Here is a 26,823-nt window from a genome sequence, read left to right as displayed (position 1 = left end):
ACACAAAATACTGCTAATAGGATCTGGACTATGTGCGACTGTCTTGTAGTAGGAGTAAGCAGTATTAGAATTCACAGCCTTTGCTAGTAAAAGAGTTACATTTACGAAAGAGATCACAATTTCAAACAATTCAATTAGAAATTTACTTTTATTTATTTCTAGAGAATTGTTAGTCCTAATATTTGAGTGAAGTTTAAAAAGGACAGTATCCTGTAATCGTTTTATTCTGTTCTTTTAAAAGCACTACAAACATTTAAAGACTACAACACCATAAAAATGAGTCAAGATGCAGTGGAGAGGAAAGGATGTATTTATTTCTATAATGATTCACAAATTCTGTACTGCTACAAGACTTAAGGCACAACCAAAAATAGCTCAAGTGTCTTTGAACATAGAGGGTCCCTACTCACAAACTGCTGGTGAAAGATAAAACGAGGTAAAGTTTAGAAGGGCTTTAACTATGCCACCACTTTCTCAAATCATGTGTTACTATTTGTTATTGTTTTTTTAAATGCCCACTGAAAATCAATACATGAGTGAATTAACTAAAAATAAATGTTACATAACCAACATAAAGTACAAACTGTGGTCCTCTCCTGATTGATGCAGTTGGTCTAAAAACACTGACATTTCGATGAATAAAATACAAAATAAATATAAAGTGCAGCTGCCAACTGACATCAACACTTAATATAAATACTGATAATCTTTACAAGAAATTTAAAATAAGAAAAAAATAACTTTAAAAATGTAACAGCTTTGTCCTACAACAGTTGTATACTTGAAATGTTCCACAAAAATAAGCATATCTGAATTCTGTACATTCCTCAAGAACATGCTCAATTTAAAGAGACTAAACAAGATCCCCATTTACATGTCATCCTTATGGGTTAGTCTGGTTGGATTTGTCTTAAATGCAGGACTTAAATACAACCTTTAAAAATCCAGTGCGCTCTCGGGACCAGTTTAAAATGTAACCGTAGATGATAAAAGATACTGCAAACCACCTATCCACATTAGCAAACACTGAATGCCACAAGAAAGCAAGCTGGTAATCTTCAGTACAATATATGCTGGTGCCTTGCTCTGATGTGGAGTGTATACTGACCAAAAAGTTGGTGCCACATTAATAATTGAATCGGTTTTTGGAAGAACCTTTTGAGAAAATATCCTGACATTTGTTAGCATGCAAGGCAGTGTTTGGCCCAAAATCCAGATACAAGTGCTATATCTGAACTGCAGAGCAAGGTCTGAAAGCGGTCCTCACAACCACACTCGAAGCGCATACACCACAACATCAAACACACGTCTATGAGTCCTACTGGGGAAGCTCTGTCATATTATCTATTGTTCTAGTATCTTCACAGAGAGGATTCAGGTTCTACTGCCACACCGTTTGGTTCAGTTACCGTTTTGGAAGAGTTCTCCAACTCTATAGAGTCCAACTCTTGAACCTTTTTATCATCAGATTTTGCAGTTGCTTCCGGTTCGGCTGCTTTCTTCTTCCCATTCTCATTAGCACCACCTCCATTGTCTTGGTCGTCCTTTGGTGATTTGTTGAGCTCTTCCATCTCGGTCTCGGTAATGGCCATCTCCATCTTGGCTGGAGGGTCAGGCTCTTGGGGCTTCATTTTGATGAAGAGCAAGTTACAGATGGCGAGCACAAGGGCAGAGAGGACCACTTCACACCCAGCCAGCAGGAAGACATACATGTAGTTTTTTGTGGCGTCCAGAAGGCGACCTGTAAAATGAAACGAGAAAAATGGTATGAACTTACCATATGGATTGGCCAATTGTGGTGGCAGCAATGACAGGCCATCGGGCAAACATGCCCATGACCTATGAACAGCAGCTGTCATTGTTGGGACTCCTTTAACAATCCATTTGCTTTTTGTTTGTCTAAATCCTAATAAGGAACCATATGGTATTGAAATAATAGGTCTTTGCAACACTAAACAAAATTTATTTTTTTACCATTGGCATAGAGAATCTGTAGAGTTCTTTGCTAGGTAATCTGCAAACGTATATATCAATAATCAAAAGTACATAAAAGTTCTATTTATTCAACAGTTCTTTTAGTTCTTTCAAAGTTGGATTTAAACAGAGGCTGCTGGCAAAAATATTTTCTTCCATAAATGCAAATTAAATGTAACCAATTATCAACAAAAAAAAAGGTTCCATCCATTGATTGTGGATTGGATGGAGGCAGTTTTAAATGCAATCTTGCAGTTGATTGTAAGAAAGGGGCATGTTTCACCTTTTTAACCATTCACATTAAATGCAATAACATGCATTTAGAAAATATTTAAGAGTGAATTTAATTCATGCTTTTTATTAAGCATTATTTTTTATTATTAGCAAGTGATCAAAGAAAGCATGAGATTTAACAGATAGTAATTCAAACAGTTCTGAATAAGACTATCTGTAAATGTAATCCTGTAAATGCATATTTTAGTTGATTAAAATCCTTATCTTATGACTTGTATCCTTTTTCTTTAACAGCACAGAAACTACAGAAGAAAGAAAATTAACTGCAGAACTGACCTGCTCCAGGTGGTCCCACCAACACCGCAATGGCTTCGACCAACAGCACCAAGCCGATGGCACTGGAGAACTTCTCTGTTCCCACAATGGCCATCAACACTTCAAACTGTAAGGCTCCAACCATGCCATAAGAGATACCGAAGAAGATGCAGAACACCACAAGAGATGCATAGTCTTTGGCCATGGACCCGACAAGATCAGTGACTCCATTGAAGATCATAGCGAAACTGAAGAGGTAAACGCATCGTGGCCTCACCCACTTGAGCCCAGCAATGATGCCGCACGTGGGCCTGGCGAAGATGTCAATAAATCCCAGTATGGTGAGCAACAAGGCAGACTTGGTGTCTTCATTGCCCAGTTCCTTGGCATAGCTTACCACAAACACAGGAGGCACAAAAAGACCAAGCACCATAATGGCCGCGGCCACAGTGTAAATCACAAAGCCGCAATCTTTGAAGACGGTGAAATCAAGAAGCTTGGCCTTTGGTTTGGGTTTCGTTTCCTTTTCGTCCACCTCGCTTGTTTTTTTTGGTGCTTTCAAAGGCCTCATGAGGGCTCCACATGCACAGCAGTTCAATAGAATCCCTCCAAGTATGAGGAAGCCTCCACGCCAACCATAATTGTATTGAAGAATCTGACCAAGAGGAGATAAACAGCACAGAGCCACGGGACTTCCAGCTGCAGCCAGGCCGTTGGCCAAGGGCCTTTTCTCACTGAAATATCGGTTCAGCATGATGAGGGATGGCTGAAAGTTCAGAGAAAGACCCAAACCTGGAGGACATCAAATTTGAGCGTGTTCATATGTTAAAATTAAGTATGTTTTAAGTATGCATCATTTCACAAAACAGTGCTCACCTGTTATGACTCCTATGCAGAGATAGATGTGAATGATGCTGGTTGCAAAGGATGCCATGATCATACCCAGCGAGGCAAAAAGGCCCCCGACCATCATCACAGGGCGACATCCAAAACGGTTCACTAGGATGCTGCATAGAGGCCCTGCAACAAGCAAACCACTGTTAGCATCCAGGATATACATTTTTTTTTAAAAGACCAGGAACACTTAACATGCTGACATCGCACATAACTCTTCTAGATGTACGCTGAATTTCCAACTCTTTACTAAAAGTGAAAGGTTTCCATACTTTTTTAGAACATTGACTGACAAATATGAGGATCCCCTGCAAAGTATAAAGATGCCCTTCTTAAAATATAAAAGGCATCTATGAATGTTGTACAAAAAACTATTTTTATTATTTGAAGAAAAAAAAAACCAAAATTAAATGTGCATTATACTAATTTAATTCTTTAAAAAAATAATAAAAGTATATATATATATATAAAAAATACCACGCACACAGCAATATAAAATTCATTAAAGTAAAGAAAGAAAAAACAAGTGTTTAAAAACTGCATTTTCCCTTACAAAACGTTCCACAGACTTCCCAATTTTGAAAACCCCTTGACTAGAGTCACATAATATTCTCAATCTCCACTGCCAGAGGACATCCATACCTGAGCCATAAAGCATTGCAAGAAGAATGGAGGAGATCCAAGCGCAGTCACTGTAGCCCACGCCAAACTCCCGGATAAGCTCTTTGAAGAAGACGCTGACTGCTTTGGGAAATGCGTAGGAGAAACCAGTTATAACGAAGCAGCCGAAGAGAACAGCCCAGCCCCATCCTCCATCAGGTGCCTTGACCCCGCTGCTACCAGTGTCAACAACTGCTCCACCCATGATGCTCAGTACACCTCAGGTCTCAGCTGCAACAAAAAGTGCATGGATGGTGTTTAATTCTACAATAAAATATGTCATCTGATTGGTCGGTCACAACATGACTTTAAACAAAGTGACTACAGCTTGTGGATCATTAATGCTCAACTGCCAAAATCATGCCTCGTTCACGGAATATCCCTGTACAGCAAAATCTGTTCGGTTTGTCTGGCACTGGATTCACACTCTTCCTCATTCATGTTCTTGCAACAAATTACGAGTTAAAAAAAAACAGCATCACAAGGATTTTTTTATTTTAGATCAGTGTAAATTACGTTGCTTCTAACCCAGAGTGTCTCATCAGTCTTGATTTTTTTTTTCTATATTTCCCTTTTTTTTTACACCTGATGAGTTGAATTATAGATGTCCAAAGAGAGTAATGTTGGGGGTGCTCCAGGATCAGAATTAGCAAACACTTCTCTAGCCTACTATGTGTGCCCTTTCAAATGTCTCTCAACAGGATGAGCTGCCAAGCAGCTGTTGACGGCTAACCAAATTCCGTCATCTTATTCGCGATCTCTTGTCTCATTTCTAGACATTAAGCAATGTATTAAATAAAATGGCAACTTGATTTAAACAAATAGATGGGCTACTTTTTATCTAAATGTAGAATTTAGCACATGCTACGTCTATAAAAAGCAATGACAGAATGGTCCGCCACCTTATCCTGACCTTCTTAAAGGGCAAGACTGCTCCATTGCCTAAACCAGGGGTGTCCAAAGTCCAGCCCGTGGAGCTATGTGTCCCGCCACGCATAATTTACAAATCATGCAGTTTTACAATGTCAACACAAGGTGACAGCACTAGATTTTTGGCCACGTGTAGCAGTAAACCGTGAGTGACAACAATTGACAACTTACTGATGAGTGCTGCCATTTCTGTTGCGAGATGCGTATGAGAAAAATTAAAGGCACAGCAAGCGGAACAACGGCGTTACTCGTTTGAATCGCGACGCACGGATCATTACACCTGCCCAAAAGACAGCGCAGCGCGAGCTTAGAACAAATGTGTGTTACTAGCTAAACGGTCTCAATCACACGACCACAAAACAGCGCAGTGAGATTCAGCGAGACGAGTTCGCAACATTTGCGGTTTGTATCTGTCCTCTGTCATGGTGATTTAAACTGGTTTAAATTCAGATGAAACAGTGCTGACATTCTCAACACTGACGCGGAAAACATGAGAAACATTGAGTGACAAGCCAGTTAGAATAAACTAACGTTACTGTTCAATCCATAAATCACCAACATTTATAGGGTTTACTGTAGGCTAGTAACGTTAACTGCCGTGGCAGAATTGTGGGCAATTTATATCGAATAATTATATTATCCTCATGTGAGTAGGCCTAGCCTAATTAAATATAGGCCAAATTACAGACATTTTTTATTTATAGTAGTTAAAGGTGTTGTCTGCAAGAATTATAGCTAACGTTACTGGTCGAAATAGGTGCAGTCCAAATTCTAAATATTGGAGATGGTGGTTTCACCCGCCCCCTCCAAGCCCCAATCTCACGCGGGTGTTGCCAGTTTAAGGAAACGCAACAGGAACGAGCGCAATTGACAACGAAAGCCTAGTCAGTAAGTTAATGAGTTGATTTATCCGCGTTTTGATATGCTTTCGTCCATAAAGATGTTTAGATGGATAACGAGGCTGTTTAGGTTGTGTGGAATCTGCCATCACTGACCCAGTTTGTTTGCTCGTTTCCAAGGCTGCAACACGCGGTGTGTCCAGCTAACTGGCATCCCGGGGTGTCTATTGGGTGAACTGGCAGTGTGCTAGATCACACAGACCAAAACAAAACCGACTGACAAAAGGGACGTGTAAAATAATAAGTAAAATAAATGGCAGTAGAACTTAGAAGTGTTTTTCAGAGAAATTAGTATGTTTACGTCAGAGGTGGACAAAGTACAAACTTCCTCACTTGAGTTACCTACAGATACTGGTCAAATATTACTCTGTTACAAGTAAAAGTTGTAAAGACCGATTTTTACTACTACTTTATACTAAAAGTATAAACATCACAAATATAAACACAGCATAAGACAACCTAAGGCATCTTATCAATGCAAGTGCTGGTATATGTGTTTTTAAATGCATAACAAAAAACAGAAAAAGGGCTGCGCAAAATGTTACACAGTCGAAATTAGTTGATCAAGACCTATGATGTAGAAGAGCTACATTAGGTAAAAGAAAGACATGCAACCAATGTACTGTATGCGCAACCTACCTCGCCTAAGGTTCCTGAAAACTGATTCTCTCCCTCTGATCTGAAGCTCCCACATATCTACATAACCTAGGGGGCAGGCTGGGGGTGGGGACTGAGAGGGGAAAACCTCTAGTGAAAAAACTCTGTACCCAACCAGAGCCATGATATCCAACCTAAATTAAGACCCTGACATTTCCCCAAGTGGTACTGATAGCAATGACCAGAATCCACCTCTCTTGCAGTTAAGAGTAACTTGTGTCGTGTCTATTTTCATTTTACATAGAATTTGATAAGGAAAGGGAAGTTGGGATTTAAATCATGTTTGGTTAGGAGGAATTATGTAGGGCAAGGATTCACTAAAGGCTACTGAATTGTATGAAGAAGGGCACAGCTGGCACTGGCACTTTGTTAATTATGGACGCTTCCTGTCATGTCCAAACTAATTAGTGAAACTGGCTGATTCTAATCTGTCAGTCAGAATGAAATGACAAGAAGATTAGTGATTATTTTGATTTACAAATATCTAATCAATGTATATCTAGGTCAATGTGTGACACCACTCCTAATTAAGAGGGTGATTTCAGTTTTTATATTTATGAATGATTTTGGATATAGTGATATGGTTAGGTATTCTGAGAATCTAATTAAGGCAGGTCTATATTATGTTCCTTCATCGGGTGCGTATCGATCAGCTCCCTAAATCAGTATATCGTGACGTGTACACAAATCCAGGCACTAGTAAGGACCCTGGCTCACTACACACTACTACTCACTACATATCTTTTTGATGTTAATTATTATCCTGTGTTAATGCATTGTTCTGTTACATATCCTTACAGCATTTAAACTGAATATTAATTATAAATGTTAACTAGATGTGTTCACTACCTGTCTAGCGCTGTGTGTAATATAATAAAAACGGTTTGTCTTCAAAGCTTCTATTCCGTGTCATTATATTTATTGAATTGGCTTGTGCGTTTCATGTGATGTAATTTCTAGTAAGGGTGCATAGTGAGCATTGATGCTCCCTGGTTTCCTCCCTGCGTTCTGGCGCAATACGGCTGCCGTCACATCATCCAGATGATGCTGCACATTGGTGGTGGTTGAGATGATTCTTCACTTCTATGTAAAGCAATTTGGGTGCGGTGAAAAGCGTTATAAAAATGTAACAAATTAATACTATTATTATTAAGTTAATATATGAGGGAAGGTCATAAAAAAACTGTAATTAAAGGCAGACCCTGGCTATTGAACTGGGGATCTGATTTAGGCGCACCCATCTCTGACCTTCCTCATCCTTCAATACTCTACAAAATGTCATTCATTGTTCTTAATATTACATCATGAACTTAGTTGTAGATGCCCCAAGACCTGAAATAGATGTGCCATATAAGGAAATTAAGGTTTGAATCCCCCTCCAATGATATTTAATAACCTATTTAGCTTTTAATAGTGACAGCATCTATTTTTCCTTAAAAATGTAGATTGCTTGAGGTGGTAACCATGGAAACAGTAGGCTGCTCGAGTACTTTGGCTCATTTCAGGATGGGACACAGATAGATACAGTCATTATTTGACAGTTCGTTATAGATTTAAGTAGCCTATACAAAAATACCACAAAAACCTTTGGAGTTTTAAAGGTTAGCTAACTGTTCAAAAGAATTTCGATCGAAATACCTTTATAAAAATAGAATCTCCAGGAAGTCTGTGTACAATTCGAACACTGAATAATTATATGAACTAATATGCGATTCTAAATAAATATTTGTATGAGGGCATCTGATGCGCCACAGCTCTGGTGTACGTGCTAAACGTGACTTCTATAATGTTAGGCTACTCTCTCTCCTCCACCAATAAGCGCTGGCACCGCCGGCACGGGGTATAAAGTAAAGCCACAGGTAGCCTATAGCTACCATCCTTAAGAATAAATATTCTCATTTAAACCATTTGTAGCACCATTAAAGCCATTACTATTCGAAATTTACACTGTATTACACTAATATCAGACCATCACATATGACAACTGTTTCGGTATGTGGATTATTCACGACATATTAGGAATGTTATTAGAAACATTTATATTCAATTACACGGTGTAGCCTATATTTTCAACGATAAATAGATACAAGAGTATTATTTTTGTTAACCTGTTACTTTACATCAGTAAATCTCCTTAGCAGCCCATCGGCATTCAGCATCCCCCACTGCCCGACGCACGCTCAAAATCACCCAATCATTATCTCAGAACACATAGACATATTTAAAGTAATCATTCCTCATATACATACCTTAGCGATACTCTGTGATTAAGTTTATACTCTGAAGATGCCCCACTGGCACCAGGATCATCACGTTCGCACGGCACGCATCTTTAGAAGAAGCACTTGAATGAGATCTGCGCATCTAACGTGCCTGTTCTGTCACTAGTGAATCACTTGAGTCACGCTGTCTGACGTGCAGCCAATGATGAGGCTGTGTGAGTGCGCTACGTGCGTTTCCCCACTGCTCTCCTTTTCCCTCTCATCCCTATTCAAACCATGTGCTAGGGGGATTTAAAGGGGATTTACGAACCTTACCTCCATAGATGAAGCATCGACTCTGTTTCTCATTATTATGATAGCTGGGTGCTGAACAAAAAATATTAGCCTATTTGGCAGTTTTCCCTTCACAAGTTTTTTATTTCAAGAAACAGCACTGCATTGAATACATCAACATAAAATGAAAAGGAAGGGGGGGATAAAGACAGATAACAATGGCACCTCAACCAGTAAGAAAAATGTGATCATAATTCTTAAGAAACATGTTCTTATTGTTATCATTGAGTTTAAGAGATTTTACAATAAGGGAAATCTCAGCGATAAAGACATAACATAGGCAAAGTCTCGAGAAATTTGTTTTTGCGAATAAAAAAATGTACAATGCATAATGTTCCCCTCACATAATGTGGCACACATCAGAGTGACTCAGTAAAACTGAAGAGTTACAAAACAGCGATTATGACACTTACTTGCAATGCAGTGTCATCACCAACTCAAAACACTTCTTTAGTTACAATGTTTACAGTAATATTATGCTGATAGACAGCTGTTGGTTCTGTAGAGAGCACTGAATATTAACTGAGTGTAAACCATACAGGCAGATACTGTAGGCTATTATCAAAAATAGAGAGGAGGAGCATTTGTTTTCCTTTGGAAGTTGTAGCATCCATCTCATTAAAACTAAATAATCACTTATGTGCTACATTCTTAAGAATAAATGAGAGAAAGGGCATCAGTTATACAGTAGTAGGCCTACTGAAATTAGAACGTGACAGCAGGCAGGTAGAAATCACGTGAATCAGGTGTTTTATTTCCTTTTGCGTCAGTTGCTTTTGTACAGCTTTTGTAAGCCTCAGGAAATGTTGCGTCATAGTCAGGTTTGGAAAAATAATAACCAATGCAAAACTGTATGAACTTGTCAAGCAAGCTATTCTGGCTGGAAGGTATCTACGTACATAAGCATAACGTGTCATAATTTTTAGGGTAAAACCTTTTGTACTATTGTCAGTAAAGTTAACTTATACACTACTAAAATCATATTTTGATAACAAATAAGTAACTATAAGTGAATCTTGACTTATCTAATATTGTCTCGGAAACATTTTATAACTTAACGATAAGTGTGATGCTTTTATAGTGGGAAATAACAGTAGGCTAATTCCAGAAATAGAGCATCAGCACAATGAGAAGTGAACTCATAATTTCCGCCTTTCAAAGTAAGCAAATGACGCTCATTCAGTTGTAAAAAGGGTATTCACCCGGTTCAACCCAGTACGCGGATGTTACTGAGGACGTGTTTGTTTCTATGGAAACTCTCATAGTGGCGCCGAGTTACAACTATTGCTATGCTAGTGCTTAGCTGGTTAACTAAGCTGACCTTAACGTTCAGTGCGAAGTATTTAAGACATATTAAGCAGCTTCATTCTAGAGTATGTGTGTATTTTAACTTTTATGCTGTTCCGATCACCTTTATTTATGACAAAAATATGAAATAGAAGAATATTCGCTGTGCTATGCAAGCTAACCGGAGAAAATACATCATGACACTTAATTCATTCTTTGGCTGATATACACATGAAGGTAAACTAAATAACTATTTTGATTTAGTGGAATAGTTCTAATTCTGTTGAAATTGTTTAAAATAACGTGTTCGTGAAGTTTTGCTTGTTGTTTTGTTTTCATATGAGCTGTCTGCTAAAAACGGACAGTTCATTGTTTCCACTATTGGAATTTGTTATTCTTGTAACGTTAGCTGCACGTGAACAAATTTTACGTTAGTTGTTTCATTCTTTTCAGATCACATAGGAAATAACTCTAATTACTGACTGATAGAGATTTATTGACACACACACACACACACACACACACACACACACACACACACACACACACACACACACACACTAACCAGTTTATGGCTTAATATGATGTGTGAGGTTTCATTTAGCATGTTTATTTCAAAATATCCTTTTGATGGGCACTTGATGGGTAATTACTTGTGTCTACAGATTTGCTTAACAGGATGTCAAGTCTTGCAGTGCCCTGTTGTTCAACATCTGCTTCGTAACAATGCAGGAAGCTGTGGACCTGGAAGCCCAGCTGGCTTGTAAAGAAAGAGAATGGAAAGAACTTCAAACTTTGCGTATCCGACAACTGGAGACTGCTCTAAATGAAGCCACATCAGAGCTGTCCACCCAGAGAGAGCGTTTCCTCTGCTTGCGTGATGACTTCAAGTATAATCTATATGTGTTGGAGGAGAGGGACAAAGAGCTGGAGCGTTATGATGCCTTGGCAGCCCGTGCTCAGACGATGGACAGTGTCAGGCGAGAAGAGGTCAGTGAGTTGAGGATTGAGATCGCAAAACTGCAGGATGCCCTGGAGGAGCAGCGGAGGTTGAAGGAGGACATAGAAGTGCAATATCAGAAGAGGGGAGTCGAGCATAGAGTCAAATTGGAAAAAGTCCAGAAGTATGAACTTGTTTCTTAGGCTCATCCATGTTTGGTTATCCACATTGATTTCTAAATTGATGTTTGTTTTTTTGTGTAATATTAATGGTTTTTGTTTTTGCCTTTTAGCATCATGGAAAGCGAGATTCAAAAACTCAGGGAAGAAAATGAAACTTTGAGACGGGATCTCCAGCGGCGAATTATAGAATCTGATGGGGAGCTGGCACTGCAGAAACAGGTATGGCTGTCACCCGCAAGATGGTAGACAAAATCTTACAGATGACATCCATTCCTTTTGTACATTTGTTGTGTTCAGAAAAGGTGAACTATATTTAAGTTGACACCGCACAGCACTCATGAAAAAAGACAAACAGTGCAAGATGCAGTGTAAAGGCCATCTGTCTACACACGAATAGGTGTAAAATGCTAAAAAACATTGCCACAGAAAGAAACAAAACAAAACATTGACCTCACTAATTGATTAGACATCTATTGTGGGTTGTGGTCCATGCCTAAATTTAAGTTACAAAATCTATAGCTGAAACATATTTATAGTTATGGTGCAGTTTTTAGTCTAAAAATCAATTCACAAAGAGTATATCCTGTGATTAATGCCAGGACATTGTATGTTATTTAAAGTAAACCCACCGATATAAAAGGATTCCAGCTGGCAGGAGTCCTTAGTCGTTGAGCTGTGTCAAATAATCACTAAAGTAATCCTCACCTCACTCTGTGAAGTAAAATGATAAGGCCGTGAAGGATCACAGATAGTGTTTGTGAACCAAAGCTATTTATGCTGTAGTGCATTCAGGTCAGTTCCAAAATAGCTTATTGTTCAGTGTTGTTACTTTTGACATTTGACATTTGAGTGTTGTTTAAGCTCAGTCAAATAAGCGTCTCATAAAAGCTCTTTATGACTGCATTACTGGCTGAAAGTGTCATTTATATTCAGTGGGTGTTGTAAATTTCAACAGGAAATGATGGCAGATTTTGACAGTGAAATGAGAAAGCGGGAGCATGAGTTCCATCTGAAGCTGGACGAAATGACCAGTGTGGTTCTCTCTCATGAGCTCAAAGTAAGACCCACATCCCATCAAACCTCTTATAGGCTATATGTTAGAGGTCAGGGGTGTTTAGAGCAGTGGTTGTCAACCTTTTTGACTCCAAATTTGTATCTCCTGTACTTCTGTTGTAATAATAAAAAAAAACATGGCACTTTATTCTTAGTGCTTTTTAGCATTCCAGTTAAGATTATGTTAATATAACTAAATTTAATTTATTTTAGAGACACATCTAGGCCCCCTGGAAGTTTGCTAAGGGTCTCCGAGTGGACCCCAGACCCGTGGTTGAGAACCACTGCTTCAGACACTACATGGCTAAAAGTATGTGGGTAAATTGGAACGTCCACATGAATGATGAATTGGAATGCCGAAGTGACCTAGACCCCATTCACCAAATGTCAGCGGCTAACTCATACTCGTATCTCAGGAATGTCCAAACTCTGTCCTGGAGGGCCACTGTCCTGTGGAGTTTAGTTTCCAAATTGTTTCAAAACACCTTGCCTGGAAGTTTCTAGTATGCCTAGTAAAACCTTGAATATCTGGTTCAGTGTGTTTAATTGGGGTTGGAGCTAAACTCTGCAGGACAGTGGCCCTCCAGGAGCAGGATTGGACACCCCTGTCGTATCTGAATGGGCGCACATTACCACAGCCAGGTTTCAGCTTTTTTTTTAAAGCCTTCTTAGAAGAGTGGAAACTGTTAGTAGCACATATAGGTGTGATGTTCAGGTATCCACATATTTTTGGCAATATTTATTTATTTATTTGACCTTCATTTATCCCAGAAGTTCTACAGAGTTTAGCTCCAACCCTAATTAAACAGACCTGAACCAGCTAATCAAGGGGTGCGTCCCAATCAGATCCCTAGTTCAGTAGTCAAGTCACTGATCAGTGAGTTGACCTTTTTAAGGGCTTGGCTTGACTTTTACGTTTACTCCTTGAAATGTCCCACAATGCACTGTGAAAACCAGGGAGCATCGATGCTCAATATTTTCCTTACTGTCCTTACCAGTGCCTGTATTCGTGTGCACGATATGCTGATTGTAATTTACTAGCTAGGGGGCTGAATGAGACACTCAAGGTCTTCAGACTTCCTATAAACTTCCAGGCAAGGGTGTTGGAGCTGTTTGGAGCTAAACTCTGCAGGACGTTGACCCTCCAGGAGTAGGTTTAGACACCCTTGCAAGCCTAGTATATCTTAGTCTTATATAGTTGAAAGAAGTATATCGTAGTCTTAGTGATCTTTTGCATGGATCAATTTGAGTTTAATTATAATATTAATTGTCCAGGAAAAGCAATTAAGCAAAGAGTTGGAGGTCCATGCCAAAGCTCACAGCCAGGCCACAGAGGCCCTGCAGGCCTCTGAAGAACTTTACCAGCTGGCTCAAAAACAGATTCAACACAAAGACTGGGACCTAAAGAACACCTCAGCAATGAAAGACTCCAGGTAAACTGACACATGCATTCGAAAAAGGTTTTCTATTTCGATTTTTGAATGTAATAAGATTATGATTACTGTTTTACAGGATAAAAGAGCTTGAGGTCAAACTAAAACAAATGGAGAGCCATTATAAAAAAGAGCAAGAAGCCTACAACAGGAAGTAAGTACTACATCTAGAATTTGAGATACCCTGTCATAAAATATCTCTGTCTAATCCAGTTATTAAACACACAGTAAAAGCAAGTGACGAACCTGTTTAGATCCTAATGACAAATAAATAAAAAAAACGGTTGAGGTCATGAACCTTTCCTTGTTAGACTAATATTTATATCTCAGATTAATCTGGGTAAGCAAGCATGTCTTGCTCTGATGTTTTGAAATTTGATAAATACAGACATGCAGAGTTGGAACGAAGATCTCGGCAGAGAGAGGATTCTCTGGGTCTTATGAGAGAGGCGCATGCCAGGGAGCTCCAAGAGGATAGGGGGAAAATCTCAGAACTGCAGGCCCAACTGGACAGGATGATTCGGGAGCAGGAAAGGAAAGAAAAGACCCATACTGATGACCTCCACCACAGAGACCAGCAGATACAAGAGTGAGACACAGACATATCAAAATTACTATTTATAGAAATGTTCTGTGGTTCATTTTTACTTGTCAAGCTGTGGTTTGGAGTGCATTTTATCTCATAAATATGTACATTTTGGCTGAAATCTGTGTATATGGAAGGTGATGCATTAGCCGTGGCTCCTGCTGATGACTAAATTAGTGTAAATACATTGGCCCTCATTTATCAAAAGTGCGTACACCAAATTTCCAGCGTACACCTGGCGTACACCCAAAACCACCGTGACTTTGATATTTATCAATATGGACGTTGGCGTACGGCACGCTCAAATCCTACGCCAGGTCAGGAGGTGGTGTACATGTACGCACGTTTTGAGTTAGTGCGGAAATGCGCAGAAAAACAATTCCTAACACCACAAAACGCACTGACAAACTAAAAGATATGAGGAGCTCTTTTCCAAAACGCGATAAACGCCATTTTTAAAAATAAATTTGTATTTTATTTCTATTAATAAACTAGTGTTGTGTCTGCAAAGATGAAATTGATGATCACCATCTCCGTAGTGAACGCGCCTATAGAGAGAGTAGCCTATTTCTTTTCGTTTATAATTGTTTCGTTTATTGACATTTCAAGCTTTCTTTATAGATATATTTCTCATGTCTGTGAGGCATATACTGAGTTTCGGTTAATTTGTGATGAGATGCGCCCCAGTTCACGTGCAATGCAAGGGACCGCGCCCGCGCCTACATGTCATGACTCATGATTATATTGTCTGCTATTTGCTTCTTATTCTAGATTCTAAATCTAGGCAATTGGTTGATGAAAAAAATATTAAAATTAAGATACAATTTATACAAAACGAAATTCACTTTAAAGAAAGGCTTTCTACAAAACAAAACTTAATTAAGTGGCCAAAATCATGTCTGAGCATGTCTCCCGATATATTGCGCATCCTATCTTAGCCTATGTTCACTTTTCATAATCAACATAGATGGGGAAAAAATAACATTATTATTTTTTAACAAATATGAAACTAAATGCACTTAGTTAATGGCTACAACACGCCTAATAGTAGGCCTGAATATTGTTATCATTACTTTTTTCAAGTTCGGCACGAATTACTATTAGCCTAAATGTGTTACTAAATGATTTGAATGTATTTTTAACATTGTTGTATTTAAGGACTGTATTTGTGTGTTATTTTTAAATTATTTGTTTTATGTGGTGGACAATATTGGAACGTGACATTGGAAATATTTATTTTATTTTTACTATTTAATTTATTTTACTATTTATTTTGTTTGGCTTTTATTTATTTCATGCAGTTGCACTTATTTAATTTATATTAATTTATAGTATGAGTCCCTGATTATATGTTGCATGTTCTCTTCTTGTTGTTTTTGTTGTTGTTTTTTTAGACAAAAAATGGATGGATTTATAGCGTTTTGAAAAAAAAATACAATTAACTTTGAATTTATCATCAACAATATTGTTGTTTGATTTAATAATAATTTTTGATGATGGTGATGGTCTCGATCTCCAGAGAAGTGTCTCCTCTTTGCCGTCTTCCGTGTGTCCATGGGGTAAAATGAGGGCGTGGGGGAAGCGGATACTTGAATATATAGGGGCGTGTTATTCTAATGACGATCGTTTTCAGCCGCGGCATTTATCAAGGGCAGGTATTGCGTACACCTGGATTTCAAAGGTACGCACAGCTTCATAAATCAGGCGGTGAGAGGAGTGTAAGCATAATCTTACGAAAACGATCGTCATAAGAGTAACACACCCCTATATATTCAAGTATCCGCTTCCCCCACGCCCTCATTTTACGCCATGGACACACGGAAGACGGCAAAGAGGAGACACTTCTCTGGAGATCGTGACCATCACCATCATGAAAAATTATTATTAAATCAAACAACAATATTGTTGATGATAAATTCAAAGATAAAAATATTTTTTTTTCAAAACGCTATAAATCATCCATTTTTTGTCTAAAAAAACAACAACAAAAACAACAACAAGAGAACATGCAACATATAATCAGGGACTCATACTATGAATTAATATAAATTAAATAAGTGCAACTGCATGAAATAAATAAAAGCCAAACAAAATAAATAGTAAAATAAATTAAATAGTAAAAATGAAAATAAATATTTCCAATGTCACGTTCCAATATTGTTCAGCACATAAAACAAATAATTTAAAAATAACACACAAATACAGTCCTTAAATACAACAATGTTAAAAATACATTCAAATCATTTAGTAACACATTTAGGCTAATAGTCATTCGTGCCGAACTTGAAAAGTAATGCTAACAATATTCAGGCCTACTATTAGGCTACGTGTTGTAGCCATTAACTAAGTGCATTTAGTTTCATATTTGTTAAAAAATAATAATGTTATTTTTTCCCCATCTATGTTTATTATGAAAAGTGAACATAGGCTAAGATAGGATGCGCAATATATCGGGAGACATGCTCAGACATGATTTTGGCCACTTAATTAAGTTTTGTTTTGTAGAAAGCCTTTCTTTAAAGTGAATTCCGTTTTGTATAAATTGTATCTTAATTTTAATATTTTTTTCATCAACCTGGATTGCCTGGATTTAATAAATAAGCAAATAGCAGAAAATATAATCATGAGTCATGACAAGGAGGCGTGGACGCGGTCCCTTGCATTGCACGTGAACTGGAGCGCATCTCATCACAAATTAACCGAAACTCAGTAAATGCCTCACAGACATGAGAAATATATCTATAAAGAAAGCTTGAAATGTCTATAAACGAAAAGAAATAGGCTACTCTCTCTACATTTACACTACATTTACATTTATTAATTTAGCAGACGCTTTTATCCAAAGCGACTTACAAATGAGAAAACAATAGAAGCAGTTAAACTAACAGTAGGACAACAATACGCAAGTGCTATAACCCCTCTCAGTTTAACTTTAGTGCATTTTTTTTTATTTTTTTTTATAGAATAGAATAGAAGAGAAAGTGTTAGTACTACTGAATCAAGTGCTGTCGAAAAGTGCTCTCTATAGGCGCGTTCACTACGGAGATGGTGATCATCAATTTCATCTTTGCAGACACAACACTAGTTTATTAATAGAAATAAAATACAAATTTATTTTTAAAAATGGCGTTTATCGCGTTTTGGAAAAGAGCTCCTCATATCTTTTAGTTTGTCAGTGCGTTTTGTGGTGTAAGGAATTGTTTTTCTGCGCATTTCCGCACTAACTCTAAACGTGCGTACATGTACACCACCTCCTGACCTGGCGTAGGATTTGAGCGTGCCGTACGCCAACGTCCATATTGATAAATATCAAAGTCACCGTGGTTTTGGGTGTACGCCAGGTGTACGCTGGAAATTTGGTGTACGCACTTTTGATAAATGAGGGCCATTGAGAGGAAATGTGTGGGTGTCTCTGAGAATGGCTTTCTGAGCACAAGGATTATATAATATGTTAAAAATTCAAGCCCTCAAGGTAACAAATGCGACTAATTTGTCTGTGCTTATAATTTAATGTTCATAAATGAAATATTTGAGATTCACAGGTTAAGACAGACAGCATGTCTGTTGTTAGAGAATATTCAATCGAGAGCCTTATTAACCTGTGTTTGGTACCACAGTTGTAACCAGATCCAACTTTGAAACTCTTATTTGTAAACGAAGGCTCAGAGTGCAGCTGGAAACCACTCGATCTGGCTGGGATACTTACATCACTCAGGTCTCCAAAGAAAAGGTTGCCAAGGATACAGAGCTGCTTTCTGCAGGGGAGAGAGAGGCCAAAGTGAGAGCAGAGCTGGAGAGGTGTAAAGAGGATATAGAGAGGTGAGTGGTCACTCACAAGATGAATAATCGCATACCTTTTGCACAACATTTAAATTAAACTCCATTATACGATGAGAAATAAAATTGTGAGTTGGGATGCACCAATAATAAAGTTTTAGTCGATAAAATATTGTTTATGTTATGGCTGATGACCAATGTCAGATATTAAAAATCTATACTATTTTGTCTAAATAAAATACAAATAAAATCAGTCATTTTTTCTTTGTCATATCTTTCAAATAAAATTTGCATCCCAATTATAATGTACACCAATATAATATTATAATGTACACATCTAAAAATAAAAATAGGGGAAATGAGCATGCACAATTAAATATCCAATGTCAGCCGATATCAATAAATGAAACAAATTACTTTAAAAAAGCAAATGTATTTCTGTCAGGTATAAGCAGCAGGTGTCTAGTGGTCTGCAGAGGGAGCAGGCACTGGAGCAGAAGAGAGTTCAGCTGGAGTTGGACTGGGAGCGGCGCTGTGAGGAAGTGCGTTCTGAACACTACCTGAGGAGCGAGGAGCTCATCCAAAGCCTTACTCAGGCCAGAGACCAGGTGAGCTGATGCACAGTCCGATAGTATAAAATATAATAGTAAAGTAAAATATTCAAAATAAAATAATTTCATGAATAAAGAAAATTTTAATGCCATCTATAGTTCAGGTCTAGCAATATATAGTATATATACCAGTGTAATGACCTCTATTTTCTTATCAGTTAGTGTCTCCAACAAGCTTTCTGGACTTGATCTTGGTTAGAAGGTTATTCTGTATAAGGAAGTAATGTATTATGTTTGTGTATCTGCCCTAAGAAAAATGCTGAGTTGAGAGAGAAGGAACGGGAGTTGCAGGAGATGGTGGCACTGCTGAAAAGTGTCACTATAGAGAGAGATCAGGCACTGCATGGAACCAAACCAGCACTAACTGGAATTCAGGTTAGACCACACACAGCTTTCTCTGTTACACCAATTAGATTGATATTTAATACTGCCAAGGAACTGGTCACCATTTAGAATCTGCTTTAGCTTTGGAAAAAAAACAAATGTGGTATAATGACAGCTAAAGATCTGGTGGGTATCCTGTCCAACAATTCTCTGGGTTTAATGCCAAAGTGTCTGAAGAGTAGGGGTCACACAGCATATGAAGCAAGTCGTCTGACCCTGAGTTGCCCCAGGAGGGTTGTTTTTGTCTAGTTGATTTGAAAAGATATCTTAAATTACTATTTAACTAAAACAGCAGACATTGTCAACGTCTACAGCATTTTTTAACTTAATACCTGCCCTTCCATTAATTAAATAGAGCTATAGACCTTAGCCATCTTTAGAATATTGTCTTTGAACTTCTGTTTTTGCAGTCCCTCTGTATATATCTATGGCATTGCTGTCCTGGAGTAATTAGCTTTTGAAGTGAATTTACTTAATCTAAAGTTAACGAAAGTTATCATGAGGATTGTAATGTTTAAAGCAGATGTCTTAACAAATGGGGCTACATAAGGTATTCTTGTCATATTTAGCTGAGAATAAAGAGTTCTGTGGTTGTTCATATCTGCCCTGTCAGCTGTTTGATAGGTCATTCATCAAGAAACATTTACGAGACTTTAAATAGCATGTCAGCAGAAGATGCTTGGTCACTAACTGAATGTTTTTTTGAAAGTTCACAGTCTCCCTGGACATTATGAAAGGAAAGGTTATATCGCATAGCACCACGTATCCATATATTCCGCACAGCATAACTAGTCTTATGTATCAGCACTTTAAATTGCCAGCTGGCTTTTTTTCTGGCGACCATAGCCTGACCGTAAAATAATACATGTTTTTTTTAGCACACATATTATTATGTTTGTGGAGTGTGTTCAGTCCTGTAATAACTTGTTGACTGATTGAAAATTCAGATCTTTAAAAGTGTGTCAGCATGCACAATCTCTTGCCTCCACCTAGTGGTAGCTAATTGGCTTATTATACCATCATCTGATTGTTTCACTACTGCTTCTCTCTGTCTTACATAACATAAAACAATTTGCACTTTTCCAACAGGCATCTGTAGTAGACACGAGCAGTTTCCCATCAGAAGAGATCAGGAGACTCCAGCAGCAGAACAGCAGTCTTAGAGCAGTGGTGACTGAAATGAGGAAAGAGATGGAGAACTTGAGCAAGCAGATGCCTATAGCTCAGATTCATAACCAGACCACAAATCCAGAGGTCAGCTCTGCAGGTACAAGCGGTCACCACAGCAATAAGGAAATAAAAGACACTTAAGAATATTTTACTTTATGACATTTTTTAATTAAATGTTCAATGTAACAAAAAATTATTTTCATTCAAGTTTGTAAAACCAAGCATAAATGTACCTGCAATGGAAATCACAGTATCCTCCTGCCATGGATATTGCAAGTAGTGCTTAAATTGTATTACTTGCATTATTGTTAGGACATTTAACCTCCACCCTGTTGAATGACAGTGATTTGTCTGTTTCAGGGACTACAGACTACAATCAGGCTTTGGAGAACGAGATTCAGGAGCTGAAGGCCAAATGTCGTGGTCTTGAGGAGCGGCTGGAGGAGTCTTCCAAGACACTCAATACTGCCAGCAATCCTTCCCTTGCATTCCCTGTTTCCCCTGACAATGCGTACCTTCAAAACCATATTAGATCACTTAATGAGACCATAGGTAATTTAAAAATATGATCTCACACCTTCATCAAACATAATCTGTAATGTAATACTGTGGTTTGGGGATTTTTGATTTAAAAAAAAAAGTGTCTTCTGTGGTTGTGTCTTTTGGAGCAAAAGAGGTAAAGATGGAGTGAGATCTTGGTAGGAGCACTGCACAGTGTTTTAAAGAAGAGAGTTTTTTTTTTTTTGCAGGTGGGCTACGAGTGGAGAAAGTAGCCAGTGCCGCTGCTCTAAAGAAACAGGAAGTGAGACTGGCTCATTTGGAGTCTGCTGTGGAACAGCTTACCCAGCAGGTAATGATTTTAGCCCAACTTACCCCAAGCATCCAATAATTAACAGACCATAATATTATGTAATTCTTGTTTAGATGGAAACACTTTTAACAGATAACACACTTACCAGTTAATTCAGTGCTTAGTTTTAATGTCGGTATACGTGACGCGCCACCTCTAGTTGCTTTTTGTGTGTTCTTCAATGGCATTTCATGATCAATCACAGGCAGAGTTGGCTATTTTAATAATATATATTGTACTGTATATATGATTATATTTCTCTTTCCTTCAGTGTCACTCAAAACACATGGAGAATGAGAGCTTACGTCTAGAGCTGGCCAATCACAAGAGGGCAGCAGCAGCTCAAGAAGTGAGGCTTAAGCAAAGAGTGGCAGCTACTGAACTGGAGGTTAATGAAGTGAGACGGGAAGCAGAAGAGTACCAAAAAGGCAGTTTGCTCCACAACCTGGAGACTGTTGCCCTTGGCAACCAGGCAAGTTTTAAGTATATAGAATAATACTTCATAATAAATGCAAGTAAAGACATGATATTTTCTGCCTTAAAGAAACAAAATGATTAATATATTTTACTAATTACAATTTATCTTTATTAAACTACAATATATTTGTGGCCAGGTGTCAGCACTGAAGGTTGACCTTGCAAGCAGAAGAGAGACCATCGTCCTTAATCAGGTAAGGCACTTCAGTGCACCATGATATACTGTATGTTAATAATATAATATGCACCATAAAAAGGCTTTATATTACAATCATTGTTTAAATGTTGCTTGTTGTGCAAAATTAATAAATAAATCATGGCCGGGTTGATACAACTATGGAGCCCCATATATTTGCCCCATGAAAAAAATTAATATATATGTATATATATGTGTGTGTGTGTGTGTGTGTGTGTGTATACATATACGTGTGTTTGTCCACGTCACGTGCGGGGCTCTGCATTTAAGCAAAATGCCTAACGGTTGTATCTGTAGTTAGGACCACTGTCCAAACAGTTTTGTCAGTGAATATATTACTGACATAAATTGTCTCTTATCAGAAGTATTCTCTATGGTTACCTAAACAAGAATGTCTGTCTGGTATTTAAGAGTGAGATGGTAAAGCAGCTTCAGGAGGAGAACTTGTCCCTGCGACAGCAGCTTCTGTTGCTGCAGAGTTCAGCCAGAGGGGGCGCCATGGGTGATGTTGCTCTACTTCAGTCAAAACTCAAACAGGCTGCACGCTTGATCTCCGGCCTCAGTCAGGACAAACGGCAACTCATTGAAATGGGCAACAGGCTCCGGGCTCAGCTGATTGAAGCAGGACTGGAGGGTTGGTATTGGTTTTGAAGTTTACTATTTGATTTCAGTAGTATTCTCTTCCAGAGTGAATTATGTAAGGAATTATCTCTGGCTCAAGAGGGATATAAAGAACCCTCTTCTGTTATTTTGTAAAAGGGCACATGGGGTTAATTCCTATAATTCACCTCTCGTTGTTATGCTGGTGCCCCATCACAATGAGTTGATCCATGTTTGTACCAAGGGATTAAAGAAGCCTTTTGATTCTCAATAGAGAGCCCAATGCTTGTCCTGGAAATTCTCCATGCTTTGTGTGTTTTGCCTCATTTACAGTCATTTACTGGCAAATCAACGCTGAATATCAACAAAACATTTAAATCTTTACTTCCTACATCCCCAGTTTAACATGTCCTGTGCATTTAAAGCCATACTTTATATTTAAGTTATTAAAATGGCCTAAATGGACATCAGGGATGCAAACGATCATAAAATTCAACATTTTTAATTCAAAATGTGCCCTTTAAAGCCTTCCCGTGTAGTAATAGAAATTCTTTTATTTTTTCTCAGTTTCACGACACTCAAAGATCATTCTGAAACCAAACGATCCCGAGCACAGCTTGGAAAAAGACCCCTCTCAAACCGAGCATGGGGTGCAGCCAAAGAGCCGCTTATCTACCCTGGAACAGCTACAGTACCAGCTAACCACTCAGGTGACTTAGGCAGGAGAGGGACTTTAGTCAAAGCATGTTCACTGTATTGATACAGAGAATATATTTCATCATATTAATCAGTTTGGCCTGTGCAAATGTACTGAGCTGAAGATTTAGACACAGCTTTTATGCAATGTTATTTTAAGTCAAGGCCACTGTAGCATGGCAAAGGTCAGCAATCACTCCATTGTCAGATGCATGAAGTTGTTTGATGGTTGATTATGATAACACAAGAATGCAATTTAAATATATTTATTTTGAATCTTACTCTAGGAGCTACAATATGCACAGAGAGATCAGAGTAAGAAAACGGCGATTATTGTCCGTCCTCAATTCTCTGAGGGTGATAGTTCTGATAAACACCGAACCACCAACCCATGGGAGCCACCAGTCAGAGTCCAGGTACTATGACTTCACCACCCCATAAATATATTTTACACATATTCAAAAGTTTAGTGTCTGTGCATTTTTTTAAATAAATTAATTTTACTCAGCGAGGATGCATGAAATTGATCAAAAGTGAGATTTATAATGTTTCTATTTCAAATAAATTCTATTCATCAAAGAATCCGCCAAAAATGGATCGCAGTTTCCTCCAAAATATTAAGCATCAAAACTGTTTTCAATATTGATAATAACAAGTACTTCTTTAGCAGCAAATCAGCATTAGAATGATTTCTGAAGGATCGTGTGACACTGAAGACTGGAGTAATGGCTGCTGAAAATTCAGCTTTACATTTTAAAATATATTAAATTAGAAAATAGTTACTTTAAATTCTAATAGTACTGTTTTTACTGCATTTTGTATCAAATTAATGCAGCCTTGGTGGTAATTAAACTTTTAAAAAAACTTACAAACCCTAAACCTTTGAAAGGTATTTATGTGATTTTATTTGGTGTAAACAGAGTGAATCTATTGTTGTTGTTTCAGTGTTTTAATTATTTTTCTCTGTTCCTTCCTCAAGTCTGCGGGTAGTAAAGAAAACACTCCGCCGCAACCTGAAGCTCTGGCACGACTGCCTGGGTCATCCCGGATTCTGCTGTCATCTACGGGCACCGATGATTCCCTAAAGGATGTGTGGAAAATGTTGGATCAAGGTTTGAGTTCCTCTCTGTTTTCTCCAAGTGACAGTGAGGACAAAGGTGAGCAGAAAGGTAATAAATGAGCCACTTCAATCTTCAGACCATTTATAATCAAACTTATAACTGTTTTACGGTGCGTTCTATTTTGATGACTTGATAGGATGTTTAAGTACTAGTCAGTAAGCTAAAACATGATTAAGCAACTTCCTTTAACTAACTTTATCTCACTTATTGACTGTTTAGCCATGTTGAATGTGTGAATAGATAACTGCACACGTTTCTCTGTGTCTGAAATTTCATCACTTAATGTCAAGGGAAAGGATCAGAATTGCTTTTGTGAATTTGGGGAATGATGACAGCGCTGCGTGATTGGATTTAAGGCCAAATGAATGTTGCCAAATCTATGGACATAATGCTGATAAGACCATAGAGCCATTGGAATATATTTTTTTTTAATCAGTCAGATCAGTTTTACACTTGTCTCTTTTATAGACATAGTCTATTTTACTGGCATGAAATAATTCCTTGTCATGAATGAGTGAGAATTAATTTTTAATGAGAATGGCCTAAACAGGCTAATTATCTAATATCTTTAGTTCTCTTTGGACATTTCCTCTTACAGTAACTTTCTTTAAATTATGGCTCTTTGAAGGCAGCATCACATCATGATGTTACATCAGTTTCATCAGACAGCTGATGAAGCCATTTAGATTGGCAAAACGTCTACAATCATTTTAATACAAATATACAAGACATGCTTTTCACCTCTATGTACCTTGGGCCAACATTTTCATCATTTGAAAACCTTGGCATAGAAACAGGTCAGGTACTTGCAATGCTGACTGATGCATTGATGCTCTGTATGTCTAGGGTTCAGACTAATGTAGTCTGTAATAAGCCATCAGCCCAGGCCAGGTTTAGTATCAGCGTTGCTTCATAGTACATCATTTAGTCCAAATATCAAATGGTATTTACTTAGCATTTCAGCATCAGTCACACGCACAAGTGAAGAGTTTTAATTTTGCTCTGTCAGAAAGAAACAGAAATATACAGATGCTAACATCTGAATACAAGTGCCATTTACCACTTTTTGGGTCCGTGACAAATAAAGATATCTGAGAATATAAAGGTCAATTTTAATTTTAATTTTAATTAAAATTTTAATTTGTATAATAAGATGCACATAAATTCTATTTGTATACATTTAGAATTATTTGTATTGGTTGTATAGTATTTACAGTCATTACGTTCCTGTGTATATTGCGTGAATGACGGGTGGTTGGGCAGATATTGTGTTTTGCGGTAGGTGGTATGCCATACGGAACCGTTGCCACTGAAACTGCATATTAACACACCAGTGGGGCTCGACAGCCTTAGTCAAACGGGTTGGCGCGTATGGTTGGGTTGCGGAGAGATTGTGAGATTGTGGTTAGGTCTCAGCAGCAAGAGGGAAGTAGAGGTCAGTAAGCTCCGCTTAACGACTAATCATTGGTCATTTTAAAATGACTGATCCAAAGTCTGTCATCAGAAGGGTTGGGTAAAATTACCTCCCAGAATTGTCTGAAACGATTGCGTTCCCAAACACCAGGTACTTTAAATGCAAGAACATGCGTGTTTGTTGCGTTTCGTCTGCGCGCTCTGAGGCGCAAATCATTTATGATGTACAAAAAAAAGAGCCATAGCGGCTTCCCTGATTTCAGCAAATTTCATTTTTATTACGGATATTTTGCACCAATTTCCGAGGAAGTGACAATTTTGTTCTCTTGATTGGCATTTATTCACAAATGTTTCATGCGATATTCCAATTTTACGCATAGTTAAATTCACAACTTTGGATGAAAACAGCCACGGGCCCATTTACAGAATATTCTTTAAGTATTCTTCTCTCACGTGCTTTACTCAGTCACAATAGTGATGCTTCATGGCTACAGGGATCAAACCAGTAACTTTTTGATTAGCAGTACTGAATTTCAGCTACTATTCAACAGGGATTTACATTTTTAAATTAAAGATTTAAACTCTTATCTTCTTGTGCTCTCAGGTATAGTGTCTACGGCAAACAGAGGACACCCAGATATTACTCAGTCTCTTACTCCACTGGTCAGCGTGGAGGGCACTAAAGCATCTCTCCAGGAAAAGAAGAAACAAAGTCGCACAACATTTGTACCTGCTAAAAAGACACGTCCTGCTGGAAATCAAGCCAAGATTCGAAATTACAACAACAAAGACTGAAAAAAAAGGGCGACCCTGTTTGAAGGATTATCCTACTTGAAGTGCAGCATTTTTATTTGTTCACTTTGCATCATGTATGCTTTTTTATTTTTTTTTAATAAATGTTCTAATAAATTATTGTATAATTTGACCAA

At 37.9% G+C, this 26,823-nt stretch overlaps 2 protein-coding genes across 8 annotated transcripts; one reads left to right on the top strand and one right to left on the bottom strand.

Annotated features, from left to right (window-relative positions):
* Window positions 1-294: 294 nt before the first annotated feature.
* slc16a3b (solute carrier family 16 member 3b) lies at window positions 295-9,052 on the bottom strand. 2 transcript variants are annotated; one of them, XM_077200532.1, is made up of 5 exons: window positions 8,813-9,052; window positions 4,060-4,308; window positions 3,400-3,543; window positions 2,545-3,315; window positions 295-1,741 (listed from the first exon to the last, which is right to left on the bottom strand). In XM_077200532.1, exons 2-5 carry the CDS (start codon window positions 4,280-4,282, stop codon window positions 1,362-1,364), a joined length of 1,518 nt encoding a protein of 505 aa, XP_077056647.1. In that variant the 5' UTR covers window positions 4,283-4,308; window positions 8,813-9,052; the 3' UTR covers window positions 295-1,361. The 2 variants fall into 2 exon arrangements, with proteins under 2 accessions (XP_077056647.1, XP_077056648.1); XM_077200533.1 differs by lacking the exon at window positions 8,813-9,052 and adding an exon at window positions 6,546-6,619.
* On the top strand, window positions 5,881-26,823 carry ccdc57 (coiled-coil domain containing 57). 6 transcript variants are annotated; one of them, XM_077200520.1, is made up of 20 exons: window positions 5,881-5,899; window positions 11,071-11,529; window positions 11,638-11,746; window positions 12,483-12,584; window positions 13,856-14,013; window positions 14,093-14,167; window positions 14,402-14,602; window positions 18,260-18,418; window positions 18,822-18,984; window positions 19,240-19,362; window positions 20,461-20,638; window positions 20,902-21,093; window positions 21,291-21,391; window positions 21,663-21,863; window positions 22,006-22,062; window positions 22,476-22,698; window positions 23,232-23,374; window positions 23,648-23,776; window positions 24,340-24,529; window positions 26,499-26,823. In XM_077200520.1, exons 2-20 carry the CDS (start codon window positions 11,132-11,134, stop codon window positions 26,687-26,689), a joined length of 3,093 nt encoding a protein of 1,030 aa, XP_077056635.1. In that variant the 5' UTR covers window positions 5,881-5,899; window positions 11,071-11,131; the 3' UTR covers window positions 26,690-26,823. The 6 variants fall into 6 exon arrangements, with proteins under 6 accessions (XP_077056635.1, XP_077056636.1, XP_077056633.1 ...); XM_077200521.1 differs by lacking the exon at window positions 5,881-5,899 and adding an exon at window positions 10,034-10,642 and having other exon boundaries at window positions 24,340-24,517; XM_077200518.1 differs by lacking the exon at window positions 5,881-5,899 and adding an exon at window positions 10,034-10,642.

This window comes from Siphateles boraxobius, unplaced genomic scaffold (genome assembly GCF_051911475.1).
Source record: "Siphateles boraxobius isolate OS27281-9 unplaced genomic scaffold, OSU_SipBor_1 46, whole genome shotgun sequence".
NCBI classification, from domain to species: domain Eukaryota; kingdom Metazoa; phylum Chordata; class Actinopteri; order Cypriniformes; family Leuciscidae; genus Siphateles; species Siphateles boraxobius.
This window is presented reverse-complemented; position numbering and strand designations above follow the sequence as displayed.